This window comes from Athene cunicularia (genome assembly GCF_003259725.1).
Source record: "Athene cunicularia isolate RWA chromosome 19 unlocalized genomic scaffold, athCun1 chr19_part1, whole genome shotgun sequence".
Classification (NCBI taxonomy): domain Eukaryota; kingdom Metazoa; phylum Chordata; class Aves; order Strigiformes; family Strigidae; genus Athene; species Athene cunicularia.
Genome location: NW_020799124.1, coordinates 5,156,919 through 5,176,105, shown reverse-complemented (window position 1 = coordinate 5,176,105; position 19,187 = coordinate 5,156,919). Strand labels below are relative to the sequence as shown.

At 44.6% G+C, this 19,187-nt stretch overlaps 1 protein-coding gene across 3 annotated transcripts in view; it reads right to left on the bottom strand.

Annotated features, from left to right (window-relative positions):
- Positions 1-2,939: 2,939 nt before the first annotated feature.
- NUFIP2 (nuclear FMR1 interacting protein 2) overlaps positions 2,940-19,187 on the bottom strand; it is a 36,419-nt gene continuing 20,171 nt past the window's right edge. For all 3 annotated transcript variants that reach the window (XM_026861408.1, XM_026861407.1, XM_026861409.1), the window contains 3 exons: positions 15,159-16,871; positions 7,933-7,965; positions 2,940-7,329 (listed from right to left, as the gene is read on the bottom strand). In XM_026861408.1, the coding sequence (XP_026717209.1) occupies positions 7,277-7,329; positions 7,933-7,965; positions 15,159-16,871 (1,799 nt within the window). In that variant the 3' untranslated portion in view covers positions 2,940-7,276. The remainder of the gene's footprint in view (positions 7,330-7,932; positions 7,966-15,158; positions 16,872-19,187) is intronic.

The window sequence follows — 19,187 nt, the reverse complement described above, 5'->3', positions numbered from 1 at the left end:
CAGAGCAAAGCCGGTTCCAGACCCTCACTTGTTTTGGCTTTGCTGGCACATGCTTAATTTTGTCCGCAGAACAGCAAAGCAGCTTCTCTTTTTCTCCCCGCCAAAGTCACAGAAAACGGCTCGTGTTAGGAAAGGAAAGGTGCCACCCCACAGGATGCTGTCCCCAGACTGTAAGACAGCCACTACGCAGGCTCGAGTCCAAGTCTCACATCGATGGGACAGTACCGAACCCTCGACTGTAGATGGGGCCCGGCCATCGTGCTGCCCGCCGGGAGCCCGGCCGTCCCACGCCACAGCCCGGCAGCTCACACAGCACTACAAACTCTCTTCAGAAAGACTAAGCACACACGCAAGGCACATTTAGTCAGATGTACACACACACACGGATGTGTGTAGAAGAGCAAACGCTGGCCAACAAAAAAAAAAAAAAAAAAAAAAAAAAATAAAAAAAAAAAAAAAAAAAAAAAATTGATGCTGAATAAACTAATCAAACAGGCTGAAAGTTCTGGCCTAGGGTATTTATATACTATTTTCCAGGCAGTTGTAATCCCCAAGCGTTTTGCCTACATTACTTCAGACCTTCCTTACTCTTCCCTCACTTTAGAGGTACTTTATTTTCCTAAAGGATCTATAAATAGTCAAGTAAATTCCCTTTTTTCCCCTCCAGTAAACTCCTCCTTCACAGCACGCATCCCCCCATGGTGGCCCAGGTGTGACCCATGAACAGGTTCTAGACTGGCCCGTGCCCCGAGGCAGCACCTCACTGCTCCCTAAGCTGTGGACTTTCACGCCTCAGCCATCAGGTTTGGGCTGGGTAGATGGCCTGGCCTCGCTTTTTCCTTGGAAAAAAGCTTCTGACTCTGGGCACTGGCTGCTGCTCAGCACCCGAGGGCAGCTGGAGAAGGAGCCCGTGACTCCACAACACCAGGGGTGCGGGCAGGAAGGAGGCCATGCAATCTGTAATACTGCTGGTTAACTTCACATTGAGATAAAGCATGAAAAAGGTCTTTCTGCAGAGATGAGAGATTTCCTTCCATAAATAGATTCAAATAGAAAACAAAAATATTAAAACCGGAGACAAGACAATAGTTGATTTGAGATTTTTCTACCTTTACAAATTACCCAGGCATCTTTCCCGCACCACCAGCCATCGAGGAAGGAGAAGCTGAAAACCTCAGGGATTTGCACTACCCTTCCAATAGCAGCTTGAGAAAAAGAAGGAGAGGGAAAAAAAAAAAAAATGCACAGTGTTCTCTCAAGTTAAGAGTTCTCCTTTGCTTGCGTTTGCATAGAAATTCCCGTAGGTCAGCACCAAAATCAGGTACACCAGTCTCCTACACCCCAGCTCCCCCAGTTCCTATGCTACCCGCAGAGTTAGTGGCTGTGTTACAGGAGGGTTCAGCTATCCGCAGAGGAACTATATGGTCATGTAATTAAAAAAAAAAAAAAAAAAAAAAACACATTCTTGATTTTCAGGGTTACTTATAGCAGCAGCAGCATTAATCCAAGACAATGAACAGTTGTAGATTCGTCCTTAAATGCAGCAACACTTAATGAAATGTCTTCAAGGAAGGTCATAAGAGGGTCCTTCTCAAAAGGATAAAATGAAAATTAGACTATTCAATATAGACAAAAAGGAGATAAAACAAAAATTAAAGACACAATCTTATTTACATTAAAAAAACCATTCTTGTTAAAATATCTTTACAACACCTAAGCAAAAAAATACGTATTTTAAGAATAAAGCAGAAACTCCTAAAGCAGTATCCATTTTTGGAACCCTTATTTAGCACCTGAGGAAAGACTGTATGGAAAGCAGACAGGTATTTTTTTTTGTGTGTTTTTTTGTTTTTTAAGAAAACTGTAAGTTGTGTTTTTGCTAAACGTTCATATGTTTGCAGTACACAAGTTTCATACCACAGAAAGAAATGAACTTTTTTGTTTTTTTTGTTTTCTTCTTTTTAAAGATACTCTACTGATTAATAAGGCTGTAGAAAAGGGATACTGCTATCTTACAAAATGGCTTTAGAGCTCTGGACACGTTATATGAAGCTTTCTGATTAACAGTCAAGATAAATACAGCTCAGCATTCCCTAGTGAAAGCACAGGCATGACTTTTGCTCCTGTCCCAGGACAGAGAGCAGCCCGACAGCCCCAGCAGCGTGTCCCCAAGTGTCTCAAGCCACCAACACAAGGCCACCGTGGAGCTCCCCTGTACCTCCCCAGACATCCACGGCTTCGGCGTTGAGCCGCTGAGCAATGCCACTTTTGAGGATCTCGAGCAGGATACACGGAAGCCAGCCTTACCCTGTGGTGTAACACGTATTGTGCAAATGTCTAAAGCTCTATAATCTCTGGAAGGCAGCGCGTCCGGCAACGCAGACCGAGATCTTCTGCTCCTTCACACCAGCCACGGTTCCTGCTTCTGAAAAGCTTGTGCCAGGGCTTTTTTTGCATGGAAAAAACGCCCTCGTGGTGGCCAGAGCTAGAATTCCTCTGGCCACTCTACCACGCTAGTGCTCCTCCAGCCCCAGCCCTCCTCCTGCCTTGCGCACCGGTGTGAAAACATGTAGCAGCTTTAAATTAGGCGTAGCCTTGTTCTCTTCCCTCCTAACCTCAACCATCTTCCCTTGTAAACAGCCTCTGTAAGGAAAACAAATCACTATGGACGTACGCACAGAAAAATCTTCTAGGGACAAGACTCTTGAAAGCTTTGGACACCATAGCAATTTACTGAAAATGCTGAATCAAAAGCAAAAACTGAACGCACAGGAAAACTACCAGCAGTTCTGAAACACGTCTGTGAATGCCATCGCTCCCGGATGTCCCTGAGGTCACCCACTGACCACTTCTGGAAAGGATGTTATCGTGCTATGGTAACACTCTCTTGAAGGTGAAAAGCACTAATTATACATGCAACTGAGAGAACAACTTCCATCTCTTTTTTTGCCTAGCAGGAAGCGATTTTCCTTTCGATTTAGCTAGCCTGTTCACCCTGTCACCCGCTCCCAGCTGCCGAATAGCTGACATACCCGCAACCTAATGAGAATTGGGTTGTTTCTCCCACATATCAAAGAAGTTCACAGCAGCTACGAAAGGCAAACAGCGGGATTTACAGTTCAGAAAGGGTGATGGTTTGAAGTGGGTTAGCAACAGAATCCATGCTCTGGAGCAATCCACATTGTCAAAGAGACGAGAGATTTCTAACAACAAAAACAGGTTTCACGGATGATCTTAAACCAAAACCAAACTCCAACCAAACCTTGAAAGCCATCACACTGCCAATCCACCAGACCCATGGAGTAGGAGGGAGCAGAGAGGCTGAAGGTCCCCAAACCACCATCGCTAGAGACAGAAGCACAGAGCAGCTTTTAAATAATCTCTTGGGAGCCGAGGAAACGCTCCCTGATCCACCAAAGAAAGCAGATCCCGTGCTGGATCTGGGCGGCAGAACGCACCCCAGCCTCCGTTACACGAGACCCCGTACGAGAAACACAGGACAGGACCCGCCAGCAGAGGAGGAGCTGTGGGGAGAGACCAGAGGAGAAAGGAGACAGCCCCCACCCCTGCAGGAATCCTTACTCCAATAAATAAGACAGCCTGGCAAGGGAACTGGAGGAAAGGGACTCATCGGACCCACGGCAGGAACAGAAACGAGAGAGAATCCTTAACCTGAATATTTCATAGCTAATAAAAAAATAGGTCATGATCTCACCCCTAGTGCCACTTTCCGACACTACACATACATAAGGGTTTTTGTTTTAAAACGTACTTTACTCAGTGTAATGAAAACAATGGCACAAATAAATACACACTCGCTCTCCTTACACAAGTAAGATGCTCGCACACGCAGCGCCAGCTCCTCGCCCCCCCCACCCCTACGCACAGACACCCTCGGCTGTGGGCCCAGGAGAGCAGGCTGCTGCACCCCCTCCCGGGCTGTATTTGGTTTATGCTACAGTACTAATACTCTGAGTCAAATAAAAACAAAACATGAGACTTATCAGTAACACCTTAGCATTATTTAAATGTGCTAAATTAGTCACAGCTGTATTTCAGGGTTTTTCTTTTTTTTTTTTTTTTTATAAGTTTACACAAAAATAATCAGAAAACAGATTAAATCTTAAGATATTTTTAATAAGTGCTCAGTAAAGAATTGTGTGAGGACTTCAGGAGGACTGCAGACAGTGACAGGGCAAGTTACACAACAGCACGAGGAAGTTTCTTCCATGGTCCTGCCTGGCTCTAGGCAATAGTCTATCCCAGAAATACTGCCTGCGCCGGCAAGCCGGAGCTACAGGAGCTCAGAGAGAGGATTTCCTAACTGCTTAGCGTTGAGCACACACCGTGGAGCTCATGGAGACAGATGGACAGTTGAAGAGAGGATGGTCAGAAATACAGCAGAGAAGCTGCAGAGGGTGTTTCTGGATGGGTCCCAGGGGTAAGGGGCCCTGCGCAGCAAGGCAAAGCAGCAGGGACAAACAGCAGGGGAAAAAACCAACCCAACCCAGCACTTGGAACCATGTTTCTTTCAGCACTTCTTTTGCTATTTAGAAGAGAGACTGGACTAGGCCAAGATGAGCATCCTCAAATATTCAGCAAGACTCGGATCTTTCTAACGGCGCAGTGGCAGATTCAGCACGGGTTATTGCTGTTCAGCTTCTGCATCGCGCCAGCCCCGAGAGCAGATCGGGGGGCAGGGGGTACCGGTACAGCACAGACCCCAGGTAAGCAAAACAGGGTTTGGTTTGTGGGTTTTTGTGGTTGATTTTTTTTTTTTTAAAATGGAACCCAGCCCTTAAGGCGACAAGTGACTACACAAGGCAAACAAATACACAGCAGAGCCTTAAAGCCAGTAAAACAAACTGGAAACTTTGCTATTAGCATTCAACTTGTTGAAAACAATTAAAAAAAAAAAAAAACCAAAAGACATTTCTTCCACCTTAATTTTCCCAGTCCCATCATACAGTTTGTTCAACACTTTAAAGCTCAGGAATGCTCCAGCTCTTCCGCAGCGGAGCCAGAGGCGATTCTGACTTTTGGCAAGCAGTTGGGAGACTCAACAGAATTAAAAATAGGAACGTCGGAGGACTAGGTGTTGTGGGGCACATCTGTAAACATGTTATACATCTGAAAGTTACACACACCTGTAAAGGTGGTACAGTTTATAGGTGAAACAGAACTATTTGCGACTGGCCAACCACACATTTCTGAACCTGGACTGATACAATACATGATTACTATATAGTATTACACTACAGTATCATACTATATAGTATTTTATACATAAAATGGAGTAGGCAATCCATAGTCAAACTTTTAAAACTAAGTGTGGCAGAAAGCTAGCAATCTTACAAAAGGTACAGAATCAAGTTTCATTGTCCCGCCATGAATTGAAGCGTCTCATTCAGAAACAATCTTATTAAAAGAATAAAAACAATTAAAAAAAACGCATGCTACATACTCCTAGTTAACAAAAAAAAAAAGAAAAGAAAAAATGTGGATAAATCTAAGCACAAAGGGTAGGCAAAAGTTTTGGGCTTATCTGCTTCCTGTAATGCCCCATAGAGTCCAGTCTAATTTTAAGAGACTCCAACTGCTGCTGACCTCGATACCCCGACATACACGAGTCAGTATTTGGCCACAAACACCCACGATGAGCATGTGGTACGTGTGGAGCCAGGGCGGGTCACAAAACCCATTTTTTGCTTCATTCACTGCTTGCTTTTTGCACTGGACCCTGTGAACTTTCCACCTTATAAAAAAACCCAGAAAAACTACCCAACCCCAAGATGATTTGGATGCGCTACACAAGCTGCAATGGGACAGAGCAGGTTACACAGCTGGGGCCTGCAGTCTGCTCAGCCTTCTCTACCACTGCTAGGAAGCTTTTCTTTCCTTGGGATTTTTTTTTTTTTTAATTTTTAAATTATTATTTTCATTCCTAAGTCCTCCATTTTTGTAATAAAATATATTTTTTAAAGAGATAATTAGAAGCAGAGCCCGGAAATACACAGACTGCATTAAAATATAAAAAAAAGCATTTCCAAGGGGCAGGTGCGGGAAGCCCAGCCATTGCCATTCTATGGACAAATTGAAAAGGATTCAAATTTCCTTTTTTTTTTTTTCTTTCCTTTTTTTTCTTTTTTTTTTCTTTTGATTTTTTATTTTTTTGTAAGAGAAAAAATAATTCAAGAAGGGTGAAAGTTAGCAGAACTCAATTCCTCTTCAGTTTTCCAATGAAAATGGGAAAAAAATCCAGCACATTTAGTGTTAGGAGACAGACAGAGCAAATATGAAGCACCTACAGATGAAAGCAGAAGATACTTTTTTTTTTTTTTCCTCCCAGTAATACAATGGCATTAAACTGTGGGAACAGTGGTTTTTTTTGTTGTTGCGTTTTTTGTTGTTGTTTTTTTCCCCCATATTAAATGCCTAAACAGATTGCTTATTTTTGCATGTTGTCTTTTAAAATGAAATAACTCTTGCAGTTGCAATAGTCCAACGTGTAACCGGAGCCAGGTCAACTGTGTGACTTCACCATGCATCCTAGAACTGCAGTATTACCATCTTTCCCACAGAAGGATGATGCTTTAAGACAATATCCCCAGCATAGGATTGCTGCTTTACTCCTGGCAAAACATGCGGATTAGAATTCTCTGGAAAAAAGAAACTCTGCAAGCTTCAAGGTGTTTCTCCAGCATTCAATGGAAAACAAAACAGAAAAAAAAAACCCAACCCAACAAACAGAAACCAAATAGGGGAGGTCGAAGGGAAAGGGGAGATGAAGGATGGTGAATCATCCTGATTTCCCTGTGATTAGTGTGTCACTACAGTCACAGAACAAGAAACAGAAACCTTGTCAAGTGGAAATGCCTCTCCAGTGGGTTGCTGTTGCCCATGTAGACGACAGCAGGAACTTTAGAACCGGGCTTGTAAATTGAGTCTGTATTTGTTAAATCACTTGCATTCACTCTTTAAACAAAAAGAAAACAAAAAAAAAAAAAAGAAAAAAAAAATCTATTCAGTACCAGAGATTAAATAATCACGTGTGTAGTCTCGTTGAAATAAATTTTCAGATTCCTTAAGAAGTCTAATTACTTTCAGTTGCCATTTTTAAATAACTATATATATATTTGAATATATTATCCTGGGATTCTAGTTATGGTTCCTCTGCTGCACTGAAGATTTAGAAGGAGCATAAAAGCCTTTTGTCCCCCACGAACAGCACAAATGCTGCAGAAAGGTTATAACAGGCAGTCTCGTCTTGCTACCTTCATTGATCCGGGCGATCCATGGCTTCATCGTAAGTGATTATCCTTTTGGGATCTGGAAAGAAAGCAAAATCCAAAGTTTTTGACAAGCTACTTTCAGGACCTGTGCCTGAAGACATTCACAATTGATCTCAAGGTACTACTCAGCCGTTAACAAACTTTTCCAGTGACACCACCTCCTGCAAGTGCCCTGGGGAGCCCTGGCTGACTCCAGCTCCCCACGTCACACCGCTGGGCAGCAGCACACGTGTCTCCACGGACCGCTCTTCCCACAAGCTGACACTGAATATCTTCACGGGTGAACAGTGGGGATACACCAGAATTTAAAACTTGTTCTCGGGTGTGACACCCAGCACCCAGAAATAGAAAGCAATTCTGTATACACATAGGGAAGACTCGTTAAATCTAATTTGACTCTGGTGTTATTGCTCTTTAAAGACTCTGTTTCTCTCAGAACACCCCACCCTTATGGTAAAGCTTACTGTCCTGACTTCTAGCAATCTAAAACACAGATAAACCCAGACTACAAACAGCAGGCACTGAAGAATTAAACTCTGATATCTCCAGACACTCCAAGACAATCCACTCCCATCACCCATCCCAACAAACAGAGCAGAACAGAACAAACTGGTTTATTTATTCTTTCCAACACCCTTACCTTGCTTCTGCAAATTCCAAACCGATTCCATTTCTGTGGAGGCAAAACAAGAAGACCATCGTTACTATGCAGATTGATGCTGCCATTAGAGACAACTTCAAACATGCTTTAATTTCCCAAGAGTGACACGACACCACTGCAGTTGTGCCAAGGCTTCCAGACACAGCCAACCCCATCCAGCCCAGCAGCACAGCCCCAACCCAGCCCCCAGGACTGCACGAGTTTGACGTGAATGATCCGGCAATAAAAGGCAGAGAGATGGCTGTAACATGGTCTTAAGGGTCAGACGGCCAAACTGAGCATCAGAAATGTCACTGCCATTCTCTGCTCCTACAAAACACGATTCAGGGTTTAGTCTGACTCCGACGCTGCTTCACACATTACAGCCTCAACAAGTAGCCTGGAGAGATTATTTTTATGAGTTGACGCTTAGCGTGTGTGAAATCAGAACCTCTGGACAAAGCGAGTTTCTCATGGTTCACAGCATGCATCTGCTGAAGCACACCATGCAAAGATTACTCTGCTAACATCACCGCAGAACTGCCGCCAACATATCACCCGAGAACAAGGTGTAATGCTCGAGACGCCCGGCTCCCTGCTTGGCTTGCAGTTCTTTCTCCAGTTTACTTCTACAACACACTTGTGGGCTGAAGACAAAGAAACCCTCCCCAATTCTCACTGAAAGAACACACGCTTTTGTTTACACAAGAAATAACAGCAAATGCTCTTTTCATTCATATTAAAAAACAGAAGGCTCTTCCCTTTAAAATATCCCCCTAACTAAATCACATCTTTTAGAGACCTATTCAAAATAACTGCATTTAGCCACTACCAGGTTGGAATTTTGAAAGCTAGAACATTTATAAAGACACTAACTGTACCCTGCGCCCATGTTTAAGAGACAAAATTATAGAAAAAGAGCATTTAGTAAGCAGGAACATAACCTGTAAGAACAATCTTTCAAGTCTGCCTTCTGCCAGAAAGGAGGGTGACAGGACCTTGGTAGGGGCTAGGAACAGAGAATGGCCATGGATTACTAAACCACACAGTTATGTGCAGTAAAGCACAAAACAAGGCAATAAGTAAACTAACAGGCATGGGAAAGGAGGAAGAAAAAACCCCACAAAACTCATGGCCTCAGCACGATGTGTGCCAAGTGTCACCTCGATCAATCGCTTGCATGTTCGCATCCCTTCTCCAAGCCTTCATCTGTCCTTTGTCCACTACAATCTCAAGCTCCCTGGGACAGGAAATTGCACGCAAATAAATATTGCCAGTCCTCTCTGCACAATTAAGTCTTTTGTAAGGAAGGCCCTGACAAAATTTTATGAGCTCTGTTATTTTTGCGTCACAATAATAACAGCAATACTACGCACTTTTATCGGGGGAACCCTAAGTGCTTTGGGAATAGTAACCAGCCTCTAACACCTCCAGGGATAGAAGCAATCTAACAAGGGACTACATCCCTCATCTGCCAGATGCAGATTCCCCAGAAGTAAAATGAACCAGCTACTAAAATTACCTCCAGCAGAGCTAGTTTTCCATTCAGTGAAGTTAGATGCATCATTTCCTAACAGCTAAAGAACATCACCTATTCTAACAGCTTTCCCCAAAGGCAGGGGACAGAAAACTACTCTCAAGTTGTTGGCTCCTCCACATCAGAGCAACGTTTGAGCATCAAGTACAAGGCAGAGGCTGAATCCCTGCCCGCTACTGTATCTCCATGCAAAAGACCATGCTTTCTTTTGCAGTTCCATTTGATCCCAACCTCACTGGACACCAAAAGAATGTGAATTGCCTGTTTCAAGATGTGCCTGACAATAAGATAGTAAGATACTGTCAAAAACACACCAAAACCCTCGTAATTTGTTAAAATTCTGTTTAAGAAAAAAAAACCCAACCAAACCCACACCCAAACTCTCCAACCTTTTCAGAATTCAATCTTCCTTCTCCTTCTGAAAGAGGTAGGAGAGAGGGTGGTGTAAAGCGTCCTGTAAATCCCAAACACCTGGACACATTGGCTGGCAGTTGCTCAGCCAAAGCTACAAACCCAAAGATAATCGGCAAACTGGCTGCAATATCCACTGTTACTGAATATCATCTACCATCAGAAGAGCAAGAGCAAGGTCCTCCCCTCTACCTGGCCAGCAGCACATGGATATGGGATAGCACAGGTTAAGCACATTTACCAACTGAAACAACTTCACAGAGGGGGGGGAAAAAAAAAAAGTCTTGGGCTAACTGCAAGACAAAACTAGGGGGAAAAAAAGGTTTTCCTTCAGCACTTTACATAGCCCTCTGGCTCATGGTTAGTGAAGGACCTGCCCAGGGCAGACAGCCCCAGCCACATCGAGTTCCAGCCAGGGAGAGGAACCACTATCACTTATTCTGAGGACCATCACCGAAACAAAGGGTCAGTGGAGAAAGGCTTTGATGTCAGGAACAGGCTAAGGCACACACTGGTGAATTGCACTGAGATTCCTCATAGGTCAATAAACTTTACAGCAGGACTGGTACATAAGTTATCACAGAAAGACTTCTTTCCCCTCCAAGGTTAAGACAGCCACTTTTACATGCATTTTCCTTGCTAAGAGAGGCTGCCCCTGCAAAGAGAAGTGTCCGCACAATGCCACAGTACTAGGTCTTTGTTCTTTTAAATCTAACATCTAAACTGACAATTGTCCCTACAATGAAGTGCTAAAAAAAAAACCAAAAAAAAAAAAACGGGGACCATCATCCTCTGACTTTTCTGTTTCTATCTGCAGGGCACAACAGGGATTGCCCCTGAAACAAAGCAAAGGCTAAAAATTCAATGCTGAGGAGACTCATTGCTGTACAGAATACACTGTACTCATCCTGACAACTGGAAAAAGCAGTTGAAGGAGAATTAAATCAGCTTTTACCCCACAGCTCAGGACCCACAAAACCATAAGCAACAGACTAAGATCTAACCCCTTCCCACTGAGGGGGATGGGAAACCAAGGCGCCTTTTTTTTTTTTTTTCCCCCTCCTCTCCTGAGGTGAACGATGAAAATTGCTGAATTCACAGCTCTGCTATTTCTTGTGACCCAGTTCACCATTCCAGCAAAAGCCACTCCTGGCTGGCCCATGCTGTCTTGCTCTATTTTCCATGCTGTTCTTCTGCTTCACGCAAGCAGAGATGCTGGTGCGACCGAGATGCTGAGAAGGAACAAAGCAGCAGCACAGGCAGAAACTCAGGGGCAAGGCAGAAGAGGGAAACACTGCAGTTACTTCTCCTCCACCTATGTGGACTTTGCTACTGTGCAGTTGGCGACCTCAACTATTTGCTTTTTAGCTAAGGACAAGCAAACTACTGAGCTTCCCACCACAAATCTTGCCGTACAGAGCCTGGTGTTAGTGACAGACAGCCTGGCCTGGAAGATTGTAGCTGTCCAAACATAACAAAATTCTGCAAAGCATTGACAATTATTCTGATATGAAACATTTAATCCAGCTGTCTTTAAAAGGAGCACTAAAGCAGTAAGATATTTATTTCAATAGAAGTAAACCTGAGATACACCTAGACTTCTCTTTTGAAGGACCAAAAAAACCAGCGAGGACCAGTTTTACCTCAAAAAGATGAGGATTTTGGCAAAGCCAAACTGAGGCAGAGGTTCAGTTCTAACCTAGTTAGAGACAATGTCCCTAAGCGAGAGCATTACTCCTTCCTGATCCTTCCAGTCTCCCATACTAAGCTACTGTCCCTGTCTCCAACCAGACAGTAGTCCCCACCGGTGCTCAACTAAAATCAGATCTACCTTGCTAAATCAGGTATGTCACCTGCGAGTGTTTCAAGGCACGGACACAAACACCGAGTGGCACATGCTGTCAATGAAGGCAGCCACGTTGAAGGATCGTGTTTTACAGTCAAGTGGATCAGATGATCGAGGGAGTCTCTTTTGCCCTTTAAAAATAAAAAAAATAAGGCAAAAAGCAAGGCACAGAGCAGGGGCACAAAGGAAAGCAACACGAAAAGCATCCAAGAGAACAGGAGGGCGCATCGTCAGCCTTGCCAGCATGCTCCCAGTGCCCTGACTTCTGAGGAAAAAGCAACGTGAGCACACACAAATGAGCACAGCTTTCACCACCAGGACCTTGCTTCTGCTCTGCAGCCACCCAGCCCCACGGCCCAGCACACCCTCACCAGCACACACAGTGCTGCAGTGGTTTAAACGGGATTACTGTAGCAGAGCTGGCCCGCCCTGTGCCTTACCTCCTCCATCCATCCTTTCCCAGGGAAGCTGTGAAGCAATTACAGTCTATAATGCCCCTTGCAGTCTCTGGACAAATCACACGCAGGAAAGCCTGGTTTGCTGGAACAAAGCTCCTGAGCAAGCTGGAGGCTTTCCCATAGTCTATTTAGAGTCCAGGATGAGGAATCACATAACCTGATCACAGATACAGGCACTAACAGTGCGAAAAAGGGTGTGAGCTTACAACAAACAGGTCAAAGCACTCTCACACTAGTGCCCTTTCCTCACTGCAACACCCAGAGCTTCATCCTTGCACAATGGAGGAGCTCAGGGTAGGGACCACACCAGGACCCCACCAGTGCTCCACGCTCACCCCTGTCCTTGCCCAATCGTCTCTTTGTGTCCATAACCCCAGAGGCAGGACAGATTTGAGGATCAAACTATGGAGACTTTGCTCAAAAGCAAACAGATCGATCAGAAGAGGGAGAAGTTCACCTTTCTCTCGAAATCAAAACCAAACAATCTGAGGATCCAACTGCCCGGGACACCCTAACACCAGCCCAGGCAAACCCGCAGGCTCTCCCAAGCAGGAAGGAGGGGAAGGCAGCTGGTGAAAAATAAGCTAGTGAAATCTTTCCTTTCCTATTGCAGAGAAACTGGTTGGCTAGGAGGAGGACCTCAGGAAAACAGCCCAAGATAAACTGAGAGAATAGTGTGGGAATTAACCACTGCGCTGCTGTCCTGCAAACACACCCTGGCAGCTCCATTTTGTAGCCATTTTGCAGCACGCTGTGCCACAGGAGCTCACCCGCAGGGCTCTGGCTGCAGGGTCATGGCCATCAAGAAAGGACACACAGAGGAAGGCGCCGTCCCTCCCAATACCCCTAAACCCAACTCACCCCGATGCACTTGAACACACTAAGAAATGCAACACCCACCATCATCACAGAAGACATACTAAGACCTGGATTGATCTCCTGCTTTGTAAACCAGCAACAGCATCTGAAGACTAAGTAGCGGAAAGACAAGCTCAAGCTGCCTTGGAGCACCCCATCACTGCATTAATGACAACACTGATTAGAAACATCCATCATCTTTTACCCCTAAGTAACACCTTGAAGTTGGCACAGATACAGTTTAAAAAATAAAACTGGCAGAGGAGCAGCGGGGCAGGAACCGTTTCCCCAGGGCATCACAGGGGTGCTTGATTTGGATGCTCAGAGAAAGCATTCATATGCAGAAGCAGGGAAAGAGCAGAAAACAATCTTTTTTTAAGGAGTGCTTTAGGTGTCCATTCTTGCCATTGAATGTAACTAACTATTGTGTTTAGAAGAACTAAACGCAGCCAGACTTCGAAGTTAACACCTCTTTAAGAGGACAGGGGAAGGGAGTGTTCTTTATTTTCCTGTTGTTACAATTGTTATACTGGGGTCTGCCTTTCACACAGCTAGTGAGAAAAGGAGAGCTGATGGGCCTTGCTGCAGCTGTACAGAATTGCTTTTCTACAAGAAAGTTCAGGCTGACAAAACCACAAAGAGACAAACTTAAGTGTTGGGAAAATTTGCAGACTTAAGGATTGCCTAGGACTTCCCTTCTACACCATACCACGCCTTCTAGTACCCCCATTTTCTGATGGAAAACTGGGATTTAGGCTGCAGGCAGACACAAAAAACGAGAACAAAAAGCCTGCTTTAATACTGGAATAGACTGAGTAGAGGATAGAGGACCCAGATAAAATAAATTGACGTACGCTGTTCTCAAGAATACTAGAGCTTAATATGTTAACATCGTGAGAGTGAGATGACCTGGAAGAAATATCCGGAGTTGTTATTTTTAAATGACTGGACTTGCTATTACTGAAGGATGGCATCTAAGTTTCTGTATGCTATACAGAGAGTTTGTGAACAAGTAATTTAAGAACTCTGCAAAAATAGCAAATTCGACAATGCCAACCAAATACTTTGCAAGACATAATCTACACATGCATGTGGAACAGTAACAAACGGATGATCACCTTTTTCTCTTCAAAGTAGGGGAGTGGAGGGAGGGACAAATCAAAAAGGAACTGCCTCTGTGTAACACAAGTAACACCGTGCCAAAGGGAACACGCAATCAGGCTCCTGTTAACACCGAGCCAGGACCAAAAGCCAAGAACTGCCACAAGACCTCAGAGCTTCTGGGGCTGAGGCTAAAGCAGAAAGCAAGCCATCCCACAGGCTTCCTTCTCTTCGTTCCCACTTTAAAGCGTCTGTATCATGTTTGAGTCATTTCAGTCTCAAAAAAAAAACCCAACCCACCCCAGGAAAAAAAGGAGCTGGACCACAAAGGACTCCATGAAAGCAGTAAAATCATCTGAAAGATTTGGCCTACAAAGACAACAGGAGAATTCAATCTGCAGCTCAGAGAAGAGCTGATAAGTAAAGATTTGTCTTGCTGTTGCCATAATACTCAAGAAGGGCAGGGGGAAAAAAGTGTGTATGTGGTTTGCTTAAAAAAATAAATCAAATCACACCATGAAAAGTCACAGGAATATTTTTTTTTCTTCATTCAAAGCCATGATTTCATTGCCTGATCTGCCCAGGGGAGAAGCTGCAACACTTTGGTGGTGGAGGTGTGAGTACAGACTATGAAGCCTTTTCGGTGACGAGAGTATCACCTGCTAAAGCTGGAACAGAGCAGGTGAACCTACACATTTTAACTCCTTCCAGCTTAGGAGGACCTACTTATTCCATAGGAATTAAAATGTAAAACACACTAGCTAACTATCATCCCCATCAACATCACTCACACACCTCCGCAGGACTAGGGAAACAAATACCTCTTAACATTAATTAAACCACGGTTTGAACAATTTTCCCAAACCCTTATTGCCATTAGAGATATGCAAGCAAAAAGCTCATTTTTACAACAATCATAATTGCTGTAAGGAATACATAATGTTAAAATACTGCACTTAAAAAAAAATTTAAAAAAGAGAAGAGAATGCCCTTAGGCAGCAAGTTAAGCCATTACCTTTAGTGTGATATATAACAGCAGCCCTCAGGTCAAAAGAACCCCAGCTATCTTTCCTTTCTAGGCCTCTCTGGTACCTCTGTTCTTTGGCGGAGGCTAGCAAATTGTTCGTAGGAGAGGCCAGAGGATTCTCTATTTCATAGTCTTTTGAAAGAAACACTAAAGCACCTTGGCTACCGGTGTCTGCCTTTTGTAGGTCACCTGTGTGATGCGACTCCAAAGCTAAGACACCACCCTCAACAGCAGTCCCAGGCTTAAGAATAGCACTAAGAATTTGAGGGCTAGTCCGTTTATCCAGCTCATAAGCCTTAGGAAACACAGGTTGTTCAGTTCCTGAGGGAATGATTTCAGCACACTGTGAAACCAAAGTGGCAGGATATTCCCCTTGAAATGTCACTTCCATTAACTGATTATCCGCAGATTTCCCCACCACAGTTTCAGGTCCAGCGCTGGGCTCGTTTATGAAAGACAAGCCCCACTGATTCTGGAAGATATCTCCCAGGTTCTGCTGATTTGTCTGCGATGGGAAATCGACTTGCTGCGCTGTACCCAGAAGGACAGTTTGCATATTTGAAGGGTAGATAAAAAGGCTAGATTTCTTTTGTTCGAGAGCTGTTGAAGTTGTACTCATGTCCTGGGGTACTGACTCAGAGGAGGTTGATGGTACAGTACTAGCAGCAGTCGAGAGCAGTGGCTGGGACCCTGGAGAATACACACTTCCATCAGTCCCTGCTAGAATTGGCCCGTTTGAGAAGCTAGCAGAAGTAACAGATTTCATAGCAGACATGGGGACCTGGGACAGCCGACTTGATGTTTGGGCCTGAGTTTCCCCAGCAGATGACGAAGATGACGAAGACGATGTGGATGGGGTTTGAGCTGCTTTGTTGAGGTTTTCTTTAACTTTACTTGCATAACTTATTTTGGGAACAATTTTAGCACTGCTATTGTCCACTGGAAAAACCGGGGGTGGTTTAAACAAGGTCCATGAGTCCTCTTTAGATGTAGCCGATGATGCGTGCTTCCCTTTGGGCCGGTCATCAAACTTCTTGCTGCTAATCCCAGGTTTGGCATCAGAGTTTTTTCGCTGTACATCCCCAAGCCCAGGCTTCCCCCGGCCTGCTCCACCAGCCCCAGCCTCGTATTTCCAAACAGGCTTAGTATTTTCAATTCGGTTCCCCTTTTGTTCACTATAATCAGGCTTGAAACTCTCAAGTTCCTGTTTTAAGGTAGGTGCACTGACCTCCTGTTGCATTATTTTGTCCTGTACTAGATTCAGGTTCTCACAACCCTTGGCACTGTTGCGCCTGCCTTTCCGTTTCTTAAGCGTAGTATATCCACTCTCGGAGCCGCTACCATCGTTATCGGCCCCTCTGCCTACGTAGCCATTCGTGATATAGCTAGAATTATTGGTTACTACACCGTTTGGAATAGACACTCCCTCTGGCTTGTCTGAGGACTGGCTTTCTCTAAGTTTATTTTCGTAGGACTTCTCATTCTTTTTGTCCATGCTATTTTTCTGAATGAAGTTCTTGGTTTTGATTCCAGCTTTCCCCAAAGCACTGGCCTTCACAGTCTGCTTTGGGGTCACATTAGTGTCTACGAGCTGCTGGCTGCCATTGGGTACCCTGGATCCTGGGGTGGTGGTTTCATCAGAGCATAGGCCCTTTAATGACGCTTCTCTTTCTCCTGCGTTACCATTTAGCTCTCCATAGCCTAGAAGAAAGCCAAAACCAACAAAAAGGCAAGAATTAGAATGTGAAATGTTAAACTTCTGATTGTAGAAAGCTGTAATCAGCCCCAAACATATCCAGTTTCCTCAAGCAGACATTTTGAAATAGCAAAATGTCTAGTCTCTGATGTACAAAAGCATATGTTTATTTGCTGGAAACCACGCCAAGAAGGGTTAAGCAGAAACTACAAGCAGCTACAGACTCCTGCCTACAACAGGGTGACATACAGATTGTAAAACAAAGCAAAGGTATATACAGATACTATGTAAGGAAAATATGCTGTACTGAAGATCACCGGCAAGCTGGAGAGCTATTTCATCAGCTACTATTTCCAGGTCACAGAGGAAAAAAATTAATTCCCAGGATGCTTCAAGACACAGGGATCCGCTGCCTTTGCTGAAAGATTTGTTGAAGTTCAGAATCCATACAGTAAACTAGGGCTAACTCCTACCATCTCCATCAGCTACCAGGCCAGCAACACTAGCAGCCCTCCCTCCCACCTTCCTCCCAAACACCATCTCTAGTAAAGGGGTCAAAAAAGAAAAAAGAAAAGCACCACATTCCAAAAGGACATGTGCGAGTCCAGTTGGGAGGTGGAGGAAAGAAAGGGTGACCACACCTCCGCACTTCAAGACAGCAACCAACACCTCCCTACACAAGCTCTTTAGCATTGCATTGAAAAGGTGATAAAACTGGCAAGAAATGCATCCCTACAATCACCCTTCCACCACTATCAGCACCTGGTCTCCTATTCACTGAGAAACTTTGGTATTTCAGAGTCCCTGAGAGCCCCGGTACTAGTTTGAGACCCAAGAAATGAAATACTTGCTGAGGGCTCCAGCTCATCAAACCCCGAGACTATGCTGTACACTCAGCTTTCCTTTTTGCTTCTGAAGTTCCATTTCTAGGCCTTACGATTCTGAAGTGAATCTGGAGACTGCAATTCAAGTGGAGCTGGAAGCCCAGGACAGTCCAGGCTGAACCAACCACCACACCTTCCTCTTTTTTTTTTTTTTTTCCCTCCTTTTTAAAAATCTCTGGCCAGAGACCTATTGCTTCCGAGGACCTTGGCTACAACGCCCCAAGAGAAACCTTGAAGTCCCCAGCGAGATGGAAGAGCATGCTGTACCCAGCTCAACAAATACACTCCAGCTGTGGACTGAGCAGAGGGGACTTCCTCTTACTGCACCCCCTCCTGCTCTGACTCATCCATCCTCCTTCCCCAGGGTGGGAAGCCTTAGTCCCCCGCAACGACGGACCCACCTAAGGCTTCATCTGCAGCCATGGTGGTGTGGTCAGCAGGGTGTACCCAGTGCCCCAAGAACAGGACTGGGCAAAACTCCAGCTTGAAAAAGGCTGGTTTTGTTGTTGCCGATGTCGTTACAATTAACTGCTGTACTAAAAACCATTGCTACCCTCACATCCTGGAGCCTCAGATGTCTGGCAGATGTAACCGCTCAAGTTCTGTGCTAGTCGGGAACACAGGAATCCTTGTAGGAATCTTTACAGAAATTCCACAACTGAGTTTGCCGAGAGGGATCAAAAAGGGTTTAACTACGCACAAGTATCTGTAAGCACCACAGCTCCCACTGTAACTTTGAAATACACTGTTAAGAATATTAACCATAAATACTCCATCCCAGAGAAAACCCATAGGATGGGACTCTGCTGAGTCAAGGGCTAAAAATTAAGTATTTCAGAATAACGTGCAGAGGAAGACTCCTGAAGCACAACGTGCTATAGCTGACCTTGTATGACTCAAGACTTCTGACACCACTTGTTAATGAAACAAAACAATAAGAGTGGTCATAAGACCATTGCAGATGAAGAGCGAAAGAATAAAATGAAGAACAAAATCCATTTCAGTAAGTCAGTGTGTCAGCAGTTTCTAGTTCCAATTTTCAAGTATTCACAACTCGGCTGCCTGAGATTTCTCCAAATCAACATTTGGCACAGCTGGCTCTGGCCTGGACACAAAGGTGCGGCAACCAAATTTAGGGGAAAAAAAAAAAAAAAAAAGGATATGAAAATTAACAGGTGAGGAGTATTTGGCAACCTCACAAATCGTTTCATAGCTGGAAAGGGAGGGGTGTCAGAGTAAATGCGTATTAAAACCCCGGGCACACTGCGAGCAGTGAAATGACTACTCAACTTATTTTTGCTCAGTAACTTATTTTAGCGTGTGCCTGACCTGGTCCCTCCCTACCCCCGCTCCGGAGGCTGGGCAGGGGGCACCGCGCCTGGCTCTGGGGCACCCCCAGCCCCGCTCCCGAAGCCAGCCAGGTCCCTCCCCACCTCC